We start from the raw sequence: 16,125 nt of genomic DNA on the forward strand, positions 1-16,125 counted from the left end.
CCTCTCTCTTCCTCCTCAAGCAAATCAGGTTCTGTTTGTTTCATATTTTTCATTGTAGGTTTATTTGAACACCTCTTGTCCCCCAGTAATTTTTTTTTCCCCTGCCCTCCGTCCTCATCTTCCTCCAATCACCCTCCCCTCCCCCTTCGATCAGCACTAGTGAACAGAAAAAAGCAATCGATAATCACGCCACCACTTTTTGCTGCAGATTGAGACCCATCAGAGCCAATCATAGTACTGTTGGTGTTGTCGCTCGCCGCCTCCTTTGTGTCTGGTTGGTTGCTGCTTGGGAATTTGGGTTGGGGGGCGGGGGTAAAGGCCAGCCGTCAGTCTGCCTGCCTGCCTGCCTGCCCGTCCTCCCCCCCCCCCCCCCCCCCCTGTCCTGCCCCGTGGCTCTGCTTAGCGGTGTTGGCTTTAAAGGGAAGGAGACACACCATTGGCTTCTCACACCCATCAATCACTCAATTGAGCAGAATCATTTCATAAACATGCAAAAACTGCACACAGCAGCAGTGTGTTGAGTGAAGGAGCTCCTCTTTGTCTGTGTCTGTTTAAACGGCTTGTTTTCCTTCTCTATAGCTCAGTCTACTCTGACCACACTGACGGAGCGCCATAAATTCTAGAGGTTCATGATCAGGCTGCCGCTTTTTTTTATTTTTTTTTATCAAGAGGTTAAAATAGTCTTTAACGCAGTCCAAATGTGGATTTATCCATGTCAGATATTATTTCAAGATAGGCATCTCTTCTTCATTGTTTGAAAGAGTTCGAGCTGCAGCCAGCTGGCTGCTGTTTGGAAGTTTTGTGTTCCCACAAAAATTTCACCCAGAATTTTATTTATTCCGTATCCCTTGGATAGAGCTCGTATAAAAGATAAACGCAGGGCTCTGCGATGGAAATGTGAAACCTGCTGAGCCTTAAACACGCATTCTTTCCAATGACCAGCAGGCGGCGAGTAAACAAGCCAGCTTGGAAGCTAGCCTGAGAAGATGACCTCGCTAAGCAATTCCCTAATGACTTTATGGTCAGTTATTAGATTTACTTAATAAAAGATGATTGTTTTGTAAATGATGATCCAGTTTAGAGTTGAAGAGAAAAAACAAAGCAAGGTAAGATTTAGGGAGAGCTTCTCTGCTCCTGATGGAACAGGAACCCATGAGGTTTTTGATCCTCTTTTAGTTTAAAAGAACAAAAAAGTCCCCAAAATAAAAAAAAAATAAACCAAATTGGGGACTAAAGTGGATTTTTTTTCTTGTCACATGTAAAAAGCAGCTCAGTCAAAAAACCTACAACTGATAAATTGAGGTTTTGACCCCAGTACATATGTGGTAGTGAGTTATTTCCATAGTATTGGTATCACAGATTCATCAGGTTTTTAGCATCTTCTGTTAAAAACTTTTTTTCATAATGTAAGGTTCCCAAAAATCTAGTAAGTACCTAAACTAGGCATTGTGTTGGCCTGAAAAAAGACAGATGACTCGGTGATGAGTAGACATAACGATCCCTTTGTGATGCTGTCAATTTGAGCAGTTTGAACATCCATAGACAAACAGAGCTTTGACTGCAGCACAGTCTGAGTTTCAGCAGCACCTGAGGTCCAGGAGGCCGCCTGCACCTTTAACACGAAACCACCTCCATCGCCGCTGCTGCTTATATTAAAGATCAAAACACATCCAGGACCTCATGGGAATTCTGTGCTGCAATCTCACTTAAATTAAACAAAATCATCCCACTAACACCCCCCCCCCCCCAACAACCTACCTCACCCAAACACCCTCTCCCCCCTCCCTCGGGAGTAAAATCTGCACGTTTCACCTCACAGTCAAACACATTGTGCATAAACACACAGCAAACAGTGCACTTTGGCTGCCAGCAGCTCACCCCAGTAACCGGCTTGATTTCTATTGCTTTTTACTGCCTGTGCATAGCTTCCACCAGGCTGCAGTCTGTATTTATTTCCTTATTTATTCTTTGCTGCTCTTCCCCACTTTGCGTGTCTGTGTTTTGGACTCTCTCTTAATTTGCTGTCCCAGAAGTGCCTAATTTTCCCTCCTCGTATCAGCTTTTGTTTCATTTCTGTCATCTCGCCTGTCAGTCTGTGTCTCTGCTGTAGCTTCAATGCTGTCTAACGCTGCGGCTTTATTTACTAAACTCCCACAGGGCTTTGCGGCAGGTTCAGGTGAACAAACAGCACCTGAGTCTCCAGCTTCCCTGCCAATATGAAACTGTATTTGATGTGTGTTATTTGATCAGCTGGCAGGTCCTAGAGGTTTGAGTCTCACTTTAATAAAGTGTGGCCTCTTCTTGGGTTAGAGGTATTTTTGTGTAATCAAGATTGAAACCACAGGAAAAACAATACAGATGCCAGTTTGCCTCAAAGGTGCACGAACCGGAGAAAGCTGCAGAGGAAGGACGAGTTCAGTTATCCGCAGAGAGCGATGCTCAAACAGAAAGATGTGTACCAGAGCAGGGAAACAAAACAGCAATTTAAACGGGCGTCCTTTGGCCTCCAAGATAACCGAGCCAGAGTAAAAGAAAAACATTCATAACCTTTGAGAATCAATCACAGGCCAGTGGATGACTTTTTTCATGTGAATGTGAAGAATTTTCTATTGTAGTGCCAGAAGTATAATTTTCATCTCTTTTGGCTGCACAGAGGAATGTTTCTGGCCTTGAACGAGGCTTGTTTCACTGTGGTTGCTTTGTTCTCTGCCAGTTTGTATTTATGTGGGCTGAAGTGGGACCCGGTTTGATCCCGTCCCAGACTATACTTCAGATCCCCCACCCCCTCTTGCTTTTGGCTCCATAAAACCCAAAGTAAAAAGCCTGGGAGCTGCCAGCTGGATGAATCTATCGGGGTTCACACCCCATCACTGTGTCTGCGTCTGAACTGTACCAACCTTTGATTTGCATCCTGAAACACGAAACCTTACATCCATCTAGACTGCAGTTGTGCTCTTTGAAAAGGCAGCCAAGTAGAGTTGGGACTGGATGTTTAATGTCTAACTCGTGGGTTTTTCCTGAGTGAGATTCAACCACTATCCTCACCAGTACACAGAACACAAGAGAAGAAATCCTCTTCACCATGTGGAGCCAGTGTTTCCTCTTAGCATGACGTGCCAAATACTGAGCCACGAAGAGAGTCTGCCAGGTTTTATCATCCCACATTTCTCCAAGTTCCTGCTTGCTGGTTTTAGCAAGTGAAATGAAACATTTTATCAGCTAAAAACAGAAAAGAACAGCCTTTATGGGCATTTTTTAAACGATTCTGTATTCTTGTAAACGTCTTTTAAAAAAAAAAGAAGAAGAAGAAAAACAAAACCACGTCGGCTATTTTGAACAGGCAATTGGTGTGAGACAATTCCTAATTTATACTCAATTTATAAAAGGGAAAACAAAACAGCCAGGCACTGTCACACGGGATACTTTTACAAGTATCTGGGTTCTTTAGTTATTTCAGCACGTTACAGGAAAAGCTGTAAATGGTTCATCCATTGGGGACTATTTTCAGTGGTGGATTAATACGCGTTTGGACCACTGGGTTCCAACCAGGGAGCACTTTGCAGGTATTTCTCAAAACAGCAAATAGTTACTCAAATGAAGGTAGCTAGGGAGATACATCCGCCACTGTTCAGTGGCGGATGTATCTCTTTTGGTCATTAGTTCTGGTTAATTATGATTTGGTAAAATTAATAGATAAATGGTTAAAAATTCCATATTTTGCCCTCTATGTGGTAGCAAACTTGACTAACTCTATAAAAAGAAACAAACCAAAGCCTGGGTTGGTCACCAGTCGGAGGCAGTAGATCTGCAAACAGCTTCAGGAAGGAAGCAGGAATCTGCACCAGCATCCAGTCCGAAAGTGGCCAGCAAGCTCCAACACATCTGGGCCGATGTGTTTAAAAAAAGAGCCTTAGTCAGAATTAGAAGTCTGTTTTTCTTCCTGTCCGGCTCCAATGCAGCCGTGTTGGCCAGAGAAGATGTAATTGGGTGTCAGTGATCAAAGTGTGCCCGGGATCTTTGTGTTTTGGAGCTGAAGTGAGCGATGGTCATTTTTAACAACCAAAGGGAAGTAAACAAGCAAATAAAAGAGAAAGTTCAAATACTTCTGAAGCTTTAATATCAGCACTGTCGGTTTTGGTCTTTATTGAAAGTAAACCATTAACACTTCTATAGCCAGCAGGAAGGAACTTGTATTTTTGTGTGCTGGAAACAAGTCTCAGACTCCTGGCTCATCGGATCCTGCGATGGTTTTACGAAGCTTTACCTTCGTTAAGCTGTTGATGTTGCTACAGTTTGGAAAGACACAGGAATGCATAAAACTAACGTCTCACTTGGGGTTAAAGGTCGCGGTCACCCTCTTCATGTTTGTTCACCTGGCTTCTTTGGGAGCCCTTCTTCATTTTTCTGAAGATACGCCGAGTTTAAGCACTGCTGGATTTAGATAGTAACAGAATTGGTTCGGACATGTTTAGCGGTGACCTCAACCTCAGAGCCCACCTGACACTTCCACAGACCATTGTTGCTGCTTGGGAATGGCTCTTTAACTGCTTTTTACTTTAGTGCTGTGTTTCTCTCTCTGCTCGCTGCTCTAGTTTAATGAGATCTGAGGTTTTTGTCTAATGCTTCTCACAACTCGCTCTCTTTTCTTTCCTCCTTTCTGCTTAGGCTGGTCTGTGGGAAATGAAGTGATAATGACTGGAGAAGCTGCTGGGTAATGGTCACCGGGGTCTCTGGTCTGCTGTCGATTCAGTTTGACTTAAAGCATTTTCAAGTGCACTCACTATGTGTAGTTGTCGTCACTGATAATTGATATCAGAGATCTTCCGAACCGTCTCCCAGCAGCTTCTGTCGCAGATGATTTTTGGTTAATCACAAGCTGCACATAAGCGATGCTAATTCGTGTCTTGCTGCTCTTTGTCTTTCTGCTGTGTGGCTCATGAACATCTAGCAGGATTTAACTCGTACACTGGAAACTCATCAGGAGTTGTAGGAACAGGAGAAGTCTACAAGGACCTGAGAGACAAATGGACGAGGAGGTGAGCTCTGTTTTATTAATTTTTTTCTTTCTTTGCCACTTTTAGTCATGGGTGGTTGTCTCTGTTGTAGCAGTCTACATCCATTTTGCCTTAAACTACAGATAATTTGGGTTTAAGTGCCTTTAAAAATGAATTATTCCTAATGACCAGCAGGAGGCAACTCCTCTCGCTCTAAAAAGAAAAGACACCTACTTCTCCCTTGACTTAATGTCTCAGTAAACACTCCCCTGGTGAGTTTATGGTCTCGGTTACTATTTTTGAGTCATTAAATAAAAAAGGATGTTTATTTTGTAAATGATCATCTTTATTTTGGAGGGAAAAGTCAAGTTGGTACTCAACTATAATAAACCTGCATTATTTCTTCTAGTAAGTTTCTGGTTTTAATCTTAATTTTGCAGTCAAGAGCAGGAGAACTCGATCCCCAGCGATGCTCCGGAGAGTCTGACCTTCAAGGAGCGCCAGCGCCTCTTCTCTCAGGGGAAGGAGGTTTCCAACAAGGTCAAGGCTTCTCGCAAACTCATGGAGCTGGAGAACGAGCTCAACACCAAGCAGTAGACCTGAGCCTTTCACCTCCCAGCGCCACCTTAATGCCGACGCCACCGTAATAAGGTGCTCCTGGGGGACAAAAACATCGAGAGAGAGAGAGCCGGCGCTTGCTCCCCCTGACACTGACCGTCGCCGCCTGTTTGTTTTCCCCTCTCTCTCTTTTTGCTTTGACTTAAATCATCGAATAACTGGACCACTCTTTTTTTTTTTTCTTTTTGACGTAGCGATATCAGCAGAAGAGATTTTTATGGCTTAAAAATCTGCTTCCCCTTCGTGTTAAAACCTGTTAAAGATGTATAATGATAAAGCACTGTAAAAAAGTTTTAATTATATCTAGTGAGAGTCCGAGAATCACATGACAGAAAGGGGATATATTTTTGTTTGTAAATTTTTTTTTTTTTTTTTTTTTGGGGGGGGGGGCGGTAGAGAGAGGTTTATTCTCTCTTTTTTTCATAGCTAAGTGAAATTTGAACAGTTTTACAGTTTTATTTTATGCTCTATTTTCTGTATCATGTTGTTTTTCAATCTTTTAATCCCTCCTTGCCAGCAGGAACGCCCAACGTTGAGCTCCACACCTTTTTATCTTATTTTTTTATTTTGTTTTTTAATTAAATTCTCAGCGAGTGGAAACACTGTTATTTCATTCTATAGCGAAAAGGTGTGGGACATCTTTTTTTTTTTTTTTTTTTTTTTCTTCTGTGATTTTGTTTTAGAAAAACTCTGAAAAGGTTCTTCGGGAAGGATCTTTTAAGTGCACAACATTACTGTAAATACTCGGGTCCACTCACTCTTTTACTACTGTAGAAATCTGCCAGGAAACTTAAAAAAAAAAAAAAAAAAAATCTGCAAAACTAATGTGATTTAACAGCCCTCCTCTTCGCTGCCACCAGAGTCACATTTTTACGTGTTTCTCCCCTTCCTGACTTCTACTTTTATTTCCTTTTAACCAGAGTAGTCGTGTGAGATGAATTTTTCGCCCTAAATTCAAGTCAGAAAAAGGAACTTGTTTTGTTCACCCACAATGTGATTAATGTTGGTTTTCACAGTAATATTAATATTGACAATAATATAACAAAAAGGAAAAAAAATGCAGCTACTCTTTAAGTGCTTGTTTGCTTTACAGATATTTATTTCAAACCTTGTGGAAAAACTTGCACAACGACTTGTTTTATTATTAAATATGTATCTGCAAACTGTTCTGAGATTACATTCGGGAACTCTGTGGTGATAAGAATAACAATAATATTAATAATCTGTGGGTTTTTTCTGCTTTAGAGACAGAAGTGTTCTGTTTTTACACCAGCTGTAGTCGGAGGGAGCCAGGTGTTTCACAACATGACCCAATTGTACAAATATACACAACGCAACACAACACACAAGTGCAGTCTCAAAAACTCACTCACCGCCACTGCTGATGTAGAAATGAAGCGCACTTCAAACCCCCTCCCCCAAACTTGTGATGTTTCAGATGTATCTCTCTCTCCCTCTCCTGCAGTTTGTTTGTTTGTTTGACTCCATCCTGTGTGTCGACTTATATATTTTTTCTCAACAGGAGCCTCTGATAAGACATGACGAGTTAAAGACGCTGTTATAATAACTGACCTGTAAAAACACTACAAGATGCTCCCCACACATACAAACAAACAAACAAACACAGCAACAACACCAACTTCTCCTTTTTAGGTTTCAAAATGAACTGAATCATTTAAATGGTTTCATGTTTAGCCTTTTGTAAATCATTAATAAATACAGATTTTTCAACAGTGTGGACTGGAAGCGTGGTCTTTTGTCACTGCGTTTAAAATCGACATATGGTTAGAAACAATTCAATTAAGACTATTACTTAACTAGTTAGGGTGTTATGAAGGCTACATAACACCCTATTTGTGTATTTATACGGTCACTTTTTGGGTACATCAGCACTTTGTATAGATAGAAAGGATTAAAGACAAGCTATTTATAAAAGCCAGTGGTACTACATTCAAATGGAATATGAACTGGCGGTGAAACGGTGCTGGGGCATTTCGGGTGTATTTAATCTGGGACAAGTGCTCTGATTTTGGAAGTTGTGTTTGATAAACTATTATTATTATTATTATGTGTTACTACCGGTAAATGGACTAGTTCTTATATAGCGCTTTTCCACTCTTCTGAGCACTCAAAGCGCTTTACACAACTTGTGCATTCACCCATTCGCACCCATTCGCACAAGCACAACTGACATTCACACACATTCATACTCCGATGAATGCATCGGAGAGCAATTTCGGGTTAGTATCTTGCCCAAGGATATTTGGCATGCAGACTAGGGGAAGCCGGGAATCGAACCACCAACCTTCCGATCAGTAGATGACCTGCTCTACCACCTGAGCTACATACCCACCGGTATTTTAAGTTGTCATTAAAATGTGTAAAGGTTAACAAAGTTAATACTGTGGCAGATCGTCACTCTTCGGAACTCGCTGAAGAATCCTGACGTTTTAAAGATTTTTCTTTTCGGTTTTGCTGATAATGCATGTACACCTACTGGCGCACGTTTAAAAAAAACTTATATGTAAATCGGCCTGCTTATTTTAACGCGTAATCAACTATAGCATAAAAATTGAAGTTCAACTTCGGAGATGATAGGGTAACTCTGGGAGAGCTCTTCAGAACTCGCCCGGGAATTCTACAGTCATTGGAATCGACACGTTTTTAAAATGTCTTTGCTGTTTATGCGTTTTGCTTTTCGATATTAGTGTAAGGATTGGTACACAGAACTTAGCAGCTGAATCGGCGTTCTTTATTTTCCAATACATGAACAAATATAAATCTAAACCCACCATCATTACATTTGGGAACTCTGTGGTGATAAGAATAATAATACCATCATATCACCACCAAAAGCAAAACTAATCAATAACGCTCAGCAACATTACACTTCCTGTTTCCTATCATCTTTAGGTGGAAACTAGCGAGCTAACTCTGTTAACTTCTTACTCAGTTAAATAAATAAAAAATCCGTTTTCATGGATACCTGGATTTCAAACTTAATTTTGCTAATGACGTCAGGCTTAAAGACCGGAAAAACACGTCTCTGTGTAGAGATTATGAGCGACAGGAGTAAATACGTTTAATATAATCATCTTTGTTTGTTGAAATATATTATGAAAATATGTAACTTTTTTACCGCGTTTGTAACAGAAAACGAACATGGCGACGGTTTATTTCTGTAACGTTAACCCGCGCCAGTGTCCTCTCTCTGGAGATCTATTTAGAAATATGACACAGAATACACACAGAACATTATCAGTACGACCGTGACGGTATACACAGGCTTTATGACTAAGTCCTTTTTCCCGGGTTCCTAGATGTCAGGATGGCCGAGCGGTCTAAGGCGCTGCGTTCAGGTCGCAGTCTCCCCTGGAGGCGTGGGTTCGAATCCCACTTCTGACAGTATTTTTTTTTCTTTTCTTCCTTCCTTCCCATCATCGCCACAAAATGTTTTCATTACTGTTCTTATTATCAATTTTCACAACGTGATCACTCCAAACTAATTACATTTATTATTGGCTGCAGTTGTGGACTTAAATATACTCGTGAAAATAATAACGGGGTGTACTGTACTTTGTGGTATAATGCCACTTTTATGTAAAATATACTATTTAAAGATAAATGTACATCTCTTTCAGCTGCATTTATTTCTTTGACTCTTTTTGGACAGAAAAAGAAAGTTTGTTCCTAGCAGCACTGCCTCATTGAGGAGCTTATAAAAAAGAAATCTTGGCTTGACAGCACCATCAAGTGGAACATGTGTGCAGGTCATAAATTTTTTTTAAAAAAAACCCTAAATTCCTTAAACACACAAGTGACTGATTGCTGACTAAGACAACAAACAACGTGAGACCAAAAGAACAATCAGTAAAGATTTTATTTTTCACAATGTGGCCTTGACTCAAAACGTATTTAAAATATAAAAAGAAAAGTGTCAGAAGTGCTGACAAGGTAGTGACAATATTTTGTCTTAATCAGGCAATTACTTTTTATTTTAAGTTTTAGATATTTGAAAGTATGTGAAATTTAATAACAAAAATATCTTTTGGTACTACATGTTTAGTCAAAATGATCAGAAACAGAAATTAGAACCAATATAATATTTTTCACACAAACAGCTGTTTAACATAAAGAACTGTTTAAATTCCTTAAACATCCACAAAATTTTTGTGAACAAGCCCAAACTTATTCTGAGTGACATCGTCCCCTCACATCCCCCAGTGGACTCGAGCTTCACAAGAACCTTCCTCTTCTGGCCCACACTGCTCCTCACTGTGAAGGACCTGGGAATGAGCTCTAAAGGGGCTTTGCTCCAGGAACCTGAAAGTGCCAGAGGTTAAGCACAAAAAATGTGATATTTATCTCACAAATCCACACACATTTCATTGTTCTTTCATTCATTTATTCACCGACTAAAGCACAACTGATATATACTACACTAAGAATACTGAATCGTGGATTTGAAGTCATTAAAAAAACATATCAAAGGACTAAATATGTGCTTATTTTGATCACTTCTAATACACTTTCAGTCAGATTTTAAATTATAAAGCATACCTGAGTCCTAGCATGACATCCACATAGCTGGCATGTCCAGCATCCACCAGCTCCTTGGCAACATGGACACCATCTACAAGAATGTCCACCTTCCAGTGTGTGTTTGACACAAACTCTATGAAGAAGATCTGGAGGTTCTTCCCATACAAACATTGCTGGAAGAAGACCACCGCCTCATCAGGCCACTGATCATCCAATCCAGCTGGCTTCACACCTCTCAGGATGCAGGAATAAGTGACCTTTGGGAGGGTTGTTATCTTGTCTGGAAGGTCATCCAGCTCAACTGACACTTTGTTTGTTACAAGAAGAAAATCCTCTAGAGACACACAGAAGTCAGAAGGCGTCTTAACTGCAGCAGCAAAGCCAGAATATAATTTGTCCATTTGAACTGGAGCAAAGGCAAGCCGCTGAGGAGGGCTGGTCTCCACGGTTGGTCCTTTTTCAGTGCCTCCATTGTGCTGCAGTGACACAACTTGATGCAACATGAGAAACAGTTTGTTTATGATTATTTCAACCATCCAGAGGCTATCCGCTTCAGAATAACGCACAAAAATCAACTTGACTTCTTTGCCTATCAAGGGTTTCAGAGTTTCACACCAGTGTCTGTGATCATCGTCCTTCTCAGTGAACCCAAGACTGTTCATCTTGCACAGCACTGCAAGGTTTGGGAATTTCAACAGGTCACTACACTGCTGTCGAATTGAACCAATTGGGATTTCCACTGTTATTCCGTGATCCACCAGGAAAACATTGACATTTTCATCACTCAGGTGCTGAACTATGGCTCTGTGCCACTTGTTGTGACTCTGGACTTGAACTAAGCACTTGAGGCCTTGTTTGATATCCTCTCTTGCTACCATCTTGCACTTGACCAGGCTATCTGCAATGTGACTTTCCAATGCAGTGAGACAGTCACTGGTCCTAAGAAGTCTTACATAAAAGCAGCCATTACTCTGGACCGACAAAAGCATTCCATTCTCTGAGTCTCTGGCTTGAATAGATGGGGTAAGGGATGCATTTCCAAATCTCTTTGTCGTCTTACTCTTGCTACTCTTGACTCTTATCCTGTGATACCTGTGAATTTTCATCCTCATCGGCACTAACACCTTAACAGATGGTGGTTTAGGCGTGAATGTTTCACCTTTGACAGTAGCCATCTTTCTTTCAGACCTTATTTCATTCTTGCATGCTTCATCTCTTTGGTTATTCTGTTTGTGGGACCTCAATTTCTCATTAGCTTCAGAATTAGGAGACTCATCCTCCCTTTCAGTTACAGGTCCTGCATTAAGGCCCACTTCTCCATCAAGAACCTTAATCTTTATGTCCCACTTGGTTCCACATTGCTCTATGAACTCAACCATCAGTGGCTTCTCCATTACTGCATCAGTGAAAGCCACATCATTTCTGAATGTGCTTGGATCCAGCAGCGAGCATGGTATACTGAATCTCGGATGTGACAGATGCTCCTTTGGTATAGAGAAGATCTTTTTCTTCTCAACGACTGCCGAGTTTCCATAGTCCACAAACTCAACTTTGAAACACGAATTGCCTGCAAAGTTCTTCACAACTGAACGATAAAGGGCACCGTCCTCCTCAAACTCAGCCAAAACAATGTCATTGATTCTTAAGGTTGTAGGCATCTTCAAGGATTCTCTGAGGGTACCTGAGTTGAGAGCTTCACCCATTTTCAAGATTGCAGGTTCATCCTCTGACAGCTGAAGAAAAAAGCTGTAAATGGAGTCTGTGTGGGAAACAAAACACTTTGCCCTAAAGCCTGCACATATCTTCTTGTCAGGCAGCAGTTGGGGTATTTCTTTTGCCTCTTTCTGTTGGGCTTGCTTCTGTTCCTGTCTTTGTTGTTTCACTTGATTGTTCTGCGATTTCACAGAGGCCCGGGTGTTCAATGTGCCCTCATTCTGTGTTCTCACTCTTGTGTTCTTGCTTTGAGTTCTCCCACCAACAAGGCTTTTTGTGTTTTCTTTCTTTTTAGTACCTCTGTGGACAGTGGACAATGTCGAAAGATTTGAATACACGCTAGGATGACTCTTGCTTTTTAACGAAGACTTTGTGTTTCGTTTGCAGGAGGTTTTCTGTTTTCTGTTGATCATCTCAAATCTAACAGCAGTCTTGGGTTTACATGAAAGACTGAGAATGAGCTCCTTCAACTTCTCATTGATGTTCATGTCTCCATCAAATAATTCGACATCAAATGAACCATCTTCATTCTTTCCAAGTATGACAGCTTTCACTTGCTTGTTGAGGACTGCACTACTGAGCCACTCCTTAACATCTGCATACACATCTTTCTTGGACACTGAATGGAGACAACATCTCACGGCTTGCATGGGGGTGTACAACAAATCTGATGAGTCTCTCGGGATGAACATGACTTTGGTCTTCTCTGATATGCTTGTGTTTCCATAGTCCACAAAAAACACACTGAAATGCAGAGGTGAATGAATAGGATGCACTACACCGCGGTACCACTTGCCATCAAAGTATTTTGCCAGGCACAGTTTGCTTACAACAGCTCTTGTAACAACTTGCATCATGTGTTTACTCTCCTCTGAGATTTTCTTCTCAAGCTCAACAATAATGTCAGTGTTTCTTTCAAGATGGCAGTAGACCTCCCACTGACTGTTAACGTAGGTGACATACATTTGTTCCTCATTTCCTGGGTGTAGATCATGTGAAGAGTAGATAAAAGATTCCGGAAACGCTGCTTGCTGTTGCCTTGTTGACGCCGTCACTCGTGTTGCCAGACCTTGTTCTGTGAACGTATCTGTCACACTCTGCTGGGTTTGGCTGTTGTAGAGATCAACAACATTGCACAGCCCCTTGTTTTTCACATATAACTGGGAGACAACTTTACATTTTAGAGCTCCAGTGCTGCTGAAGACAAAATCTTTCAGCAACCTACAGCCTTCTGGACTCCAATTCCCAGAGTTCTTAGGGTCAGCAGGTTCAATTAAGTTGTAAAGGCTGCACCTGAAAGCTTGTTCTTCCAAATAAAGAAATTCTGGCATTATTGCTTGAAGAATGTGTTCACTGACTTGGACAGTATTCCCATAATCAACCAACGTTACTGTGACATTGTCTCTCTGTTTTGCAGTGATTAAGGCCCTGTACCATCGTCCATCTTGAGGTGACTTGGCAATGCAGCATGAATCTCCTGACTCTAGGGGAACCCAATGAGTTGAATAATACTGCTGAAGTTTATCCATCAGTTCTTCCAAAGCTGGAACCATGTCTTGAGGCTGGCACCAGAAATCTGATGGAGAGCTGATATAAGAGCAGTTCACAGTCAACTCACACCCAGGCTTGATATTTAACAGCTTGATGCTAGCAAGAAGTTGAGCTTTCTCAGGTTCATTCTCAGGTTCATTATTCGATGCATTCTCTTCTTCCTTAAAAATCTTCCATTGCTCCTTATCCTCAGCGATGTTTGTTTTCACATTACTTTGGAGGCACCTTGTCTTTTCTGTCCTTTTTTGGTCCAAGTGCCCTTTCGGAATGTATTCAGCCTGCTTGGAAGAGACCAGGAGCTCAGTAATACTCTGATTGTTGCCACTTCCCATCTCAAAAAGGTCAACAACAAATTTGTTTTTTCTCATTTGTACGACATGGACTAGCAAGGCTTTGTTTGACACAGCTCTTCTGAAGAAATCAGAGGCTGAACTTGTCCAGATGTCTTCAACAGGAAAAACATTCGAAAGAGTACAACAAATGGCAAATGCCGCCTTGCAGGCAAATGACTCAGGAATATTCTTGATCAGCATGTGTGGCACTTTCTCAGTGTTCCCAAAATCGATGAACAAAACTTCAGCTCCGTGCTTAAGAGTGTCTGTCACTACACCCCTGTAAAAATGCATGTCTCCCTCATAAACCGCACAGCACAGTGTTCCAAGCTTAGGATTTAACAGTACGTCTTCATCCAGCTTCACGTGTTCGAAGTGTTCTGCCATCTTTGACATCATTTCTTCAAACTCCTCATTGCGTTTTTGTGTTCTAATCCAGAAATGGTTTGGATTTTGGACATGTTCAACATAGCCCACAAACACGGAGTCTACCTGCACCTCTTCTACCTTCAGCGTTTGCCCCAGTGTTTCGCCCATGATTGTTTCATGGTACAAGAAGCCACCCTGTTCTTCAGCCTCAGAAACGGACTCAACCTTCATGACTGGACACTTTCTGACAGGTTCCGGCTCTTCCACACCTTCATCTTCAGCACTAATTATAGTGACACAGTACAGGTGGTGTTCTTCATCGTATCTAGTGATCTCCACGTGTAATCGTCCTCCAAGTAAGCCTGATTTCAGGAGACACAACTGCTGAGTTTTGATGGCCTTATCCTCATCACTCAGGCATGCCAGAGAGCAAGGGAATGCCATAATTGGCGTTGAATACAATTCAGGTGCCAACCTGTGGATGTTTTCAACTTTGACGGATTCAACGAATCCGTAGTCAACAAACGAGACTCTAACCCAAGAACTGCCTGGGAGAAACTGCACCAAACCTCTGTACCATCTCCCATCTTTGCTTTTAGCTGAGGACAATAAACCCAGGTTCTCTGGAGTCATCTGAGAACTTTCTTTAGGTCTGCATTCACATGATGCAGCTAACTTCTTTGACATTTCCCAGAGCTCTGCTTCCACACTGGCCATCTGACAGTAAAACAACCCAGGGCTGACAGCGGCAGTTACTCTCACTTTAGCTTGTGTCCCACAACACAAGGCTGGTCCATAGAGTGAAAAAATGCCTTCATATCCCTGCAAACCTGGTGGTTTAAAACAAACTTCTTGTCCCCTTGGCTTTTCAATGAGTAAGTCAGGAACCGGCTCTATTTTCTGTTTGAGAGGCATCTCTGTAAGCATCTCTACCAAGAAGAGAAATGTATCAGTGTCCACATATCTCCCAAAGCCATGTGTAACTAAGCCGGTGTTGATGTCAGGGACTTCTAGTAGGAGGACTTTGTGGGGAAGCAGTGCTTGAATGTAACCGTTGATATTTCTGCCGATCAGGCTTGAGAAAAACTCCTCAACCACAGAGTGAGAACAACTCTGAAGAAGCAGCACATTAGCAAGAAAACCACAAACTATTTTCGGAGGCAGGATGAACAGGTCATTTGAACAGGAAGAAACGTTTGTGGCACTGACAGTCAACACGTTTCCGTGATCAATGAGGAAAACATCAAAGAGGTTGTCCCGTCGTTTCTGAACTCTTCCTCTGTACCAGCGAGCTGAAGTCAAATCTTCCACGAGGCAAAACTCTCCAATATCCACTTCAGCTTTAGTCTTTGGTACATTCTGTATTTCTCCCTGCAAGATACTATAGTCAAGTTCACATATGGTGAGGTACTGTCCCTGGAAGTGTATCAGGATTGCTTCAGGGTTCCAGTCCAAGTGAGTTAACTTGAGGTCCACTGGCCAAAGGGCGCATGGTGCGGATGGGGATAAATCTTGAGACCTGCAAAGTAAAATGGCTTTCATTATCAACAATAGTTCATACAAGTACAGATTAAATGGTTACTTTGTATAGCATTTATATTCATGTTTTATGTATTATTTATATATGCCAATTCATTGAAATGTTAAAATGCGAGGAGTCAAAATCACTCTGATATTCCATACCAAAATCTCATTTCCCAATATCTAATAATGAAATGTATCAAAGTATATTACATTTTATGGAAACTCTATAAATGACTAGTTTATTAATAGTGCTAGTTTATATAAAAACCACATTAAAGATTTTTTTTAATTATAAGCTCAAAGATGAATGGTGCTAATCCATATGTGATTACTTTTCTCCTTTTACACAGAACTATTGGGAAATGTTCTCTGGTCCACGTCAGACTTCTCATAACCAAACCACATGCGTGCTACAAAGAGACTAATGTAGCACGCACTGAAATATCACTGAAATTGTGACTCAAAAGCCTGGATTTGACTTT

At 41.3% G+C, this 16,125-nt stretch overlaps 2 protein-coding genes and 1 non-coding gene across 22 annotated transcripts in view; 2 read left to right on the forward strand and 1 right to left on the reverse strand.

Annotated features, from left to right (window-relative positions):
* The window catches only part of afdna (afadin, adherens junction formation factor a), a 118,805-nt gene extending 112,810 nt beyond the window's left edge, over positions 1 to 5,995 (forward strand). For 13 of the 20 annotated variants that reach the window (XM_026194091.1, XM_026194100.1, XM_026194102.1 and 10 more), the window contains 2 exons: positions 4,949 to 5,036; positions 5,435 to 5,995. In XM_026194091.1, the coding sequence (XP_026049876.1) occupies positions 4,949 to 5,036; positions 5,435 to 5,591 (245 nt within the window). In that variant the 3' untranslated portion in view covers positions 5,592 to 5,995. The remainder of the gene's footprint in view (positions 1 to 4,948; positions 5,037 to 5,434) is intronic. The other 7 variants (XM_026194093.1, XM_026194101.1, XM_026194103.1 and 4 more) reach the window with 3 other exon arrangements.
* A 2,939-nt stretch (positions 5,996 to 8,934) lies between these two features.
* On the forward strand, positions 8,935 to 9,017 carry trnal-cag (transfer RNA leucine (anticodon CAG)). Its single transcript has one exon. It is a non-coding gene; the product is annotated as a tRNA-Leu (tRNA).
* A 494-nt stretch (positions 9,018 to 9,511) lies between these two features.
* Positions 9,512 to 16,125, reverse strand: part of tdrd15 (tudor domain containing 15) — a 7,291-nt gene continuing 677 nt past the window's right edge. The window contains exons 2-3 of the mRNA XM_026194113.1: positions 10,173 to 15,638; positions 9,512 to 9,935 (exon numbers count right to left, since the gene is read on the reverse strand). Of these exons, the coding sequence (XP_026049898.1) occupies positions 9,824 to 9,935; positions 10,173 to 15,638 (5,578 nt within the window). The 3' untranslated portion in view covers positions 9,512 to 9,823. The remainder of the gene's footprint in view (positions 9,936 to 10,172; positions 15,639 to 16,125) is intronic.

This window comes from Astatotilapia calliptera, chromosome 15 (assembly GCF_900246225.1).
Source record: "Astatotilapia calliptera chromosome 15, fAstCal1.2, whole genome shotgun sequence".
NCBI lineage: Eukaryota > Metazoa > Chordata > Actinopteri > Cichliformes > Cichlidae > Astatotilapia > Astatotilapia calliptera.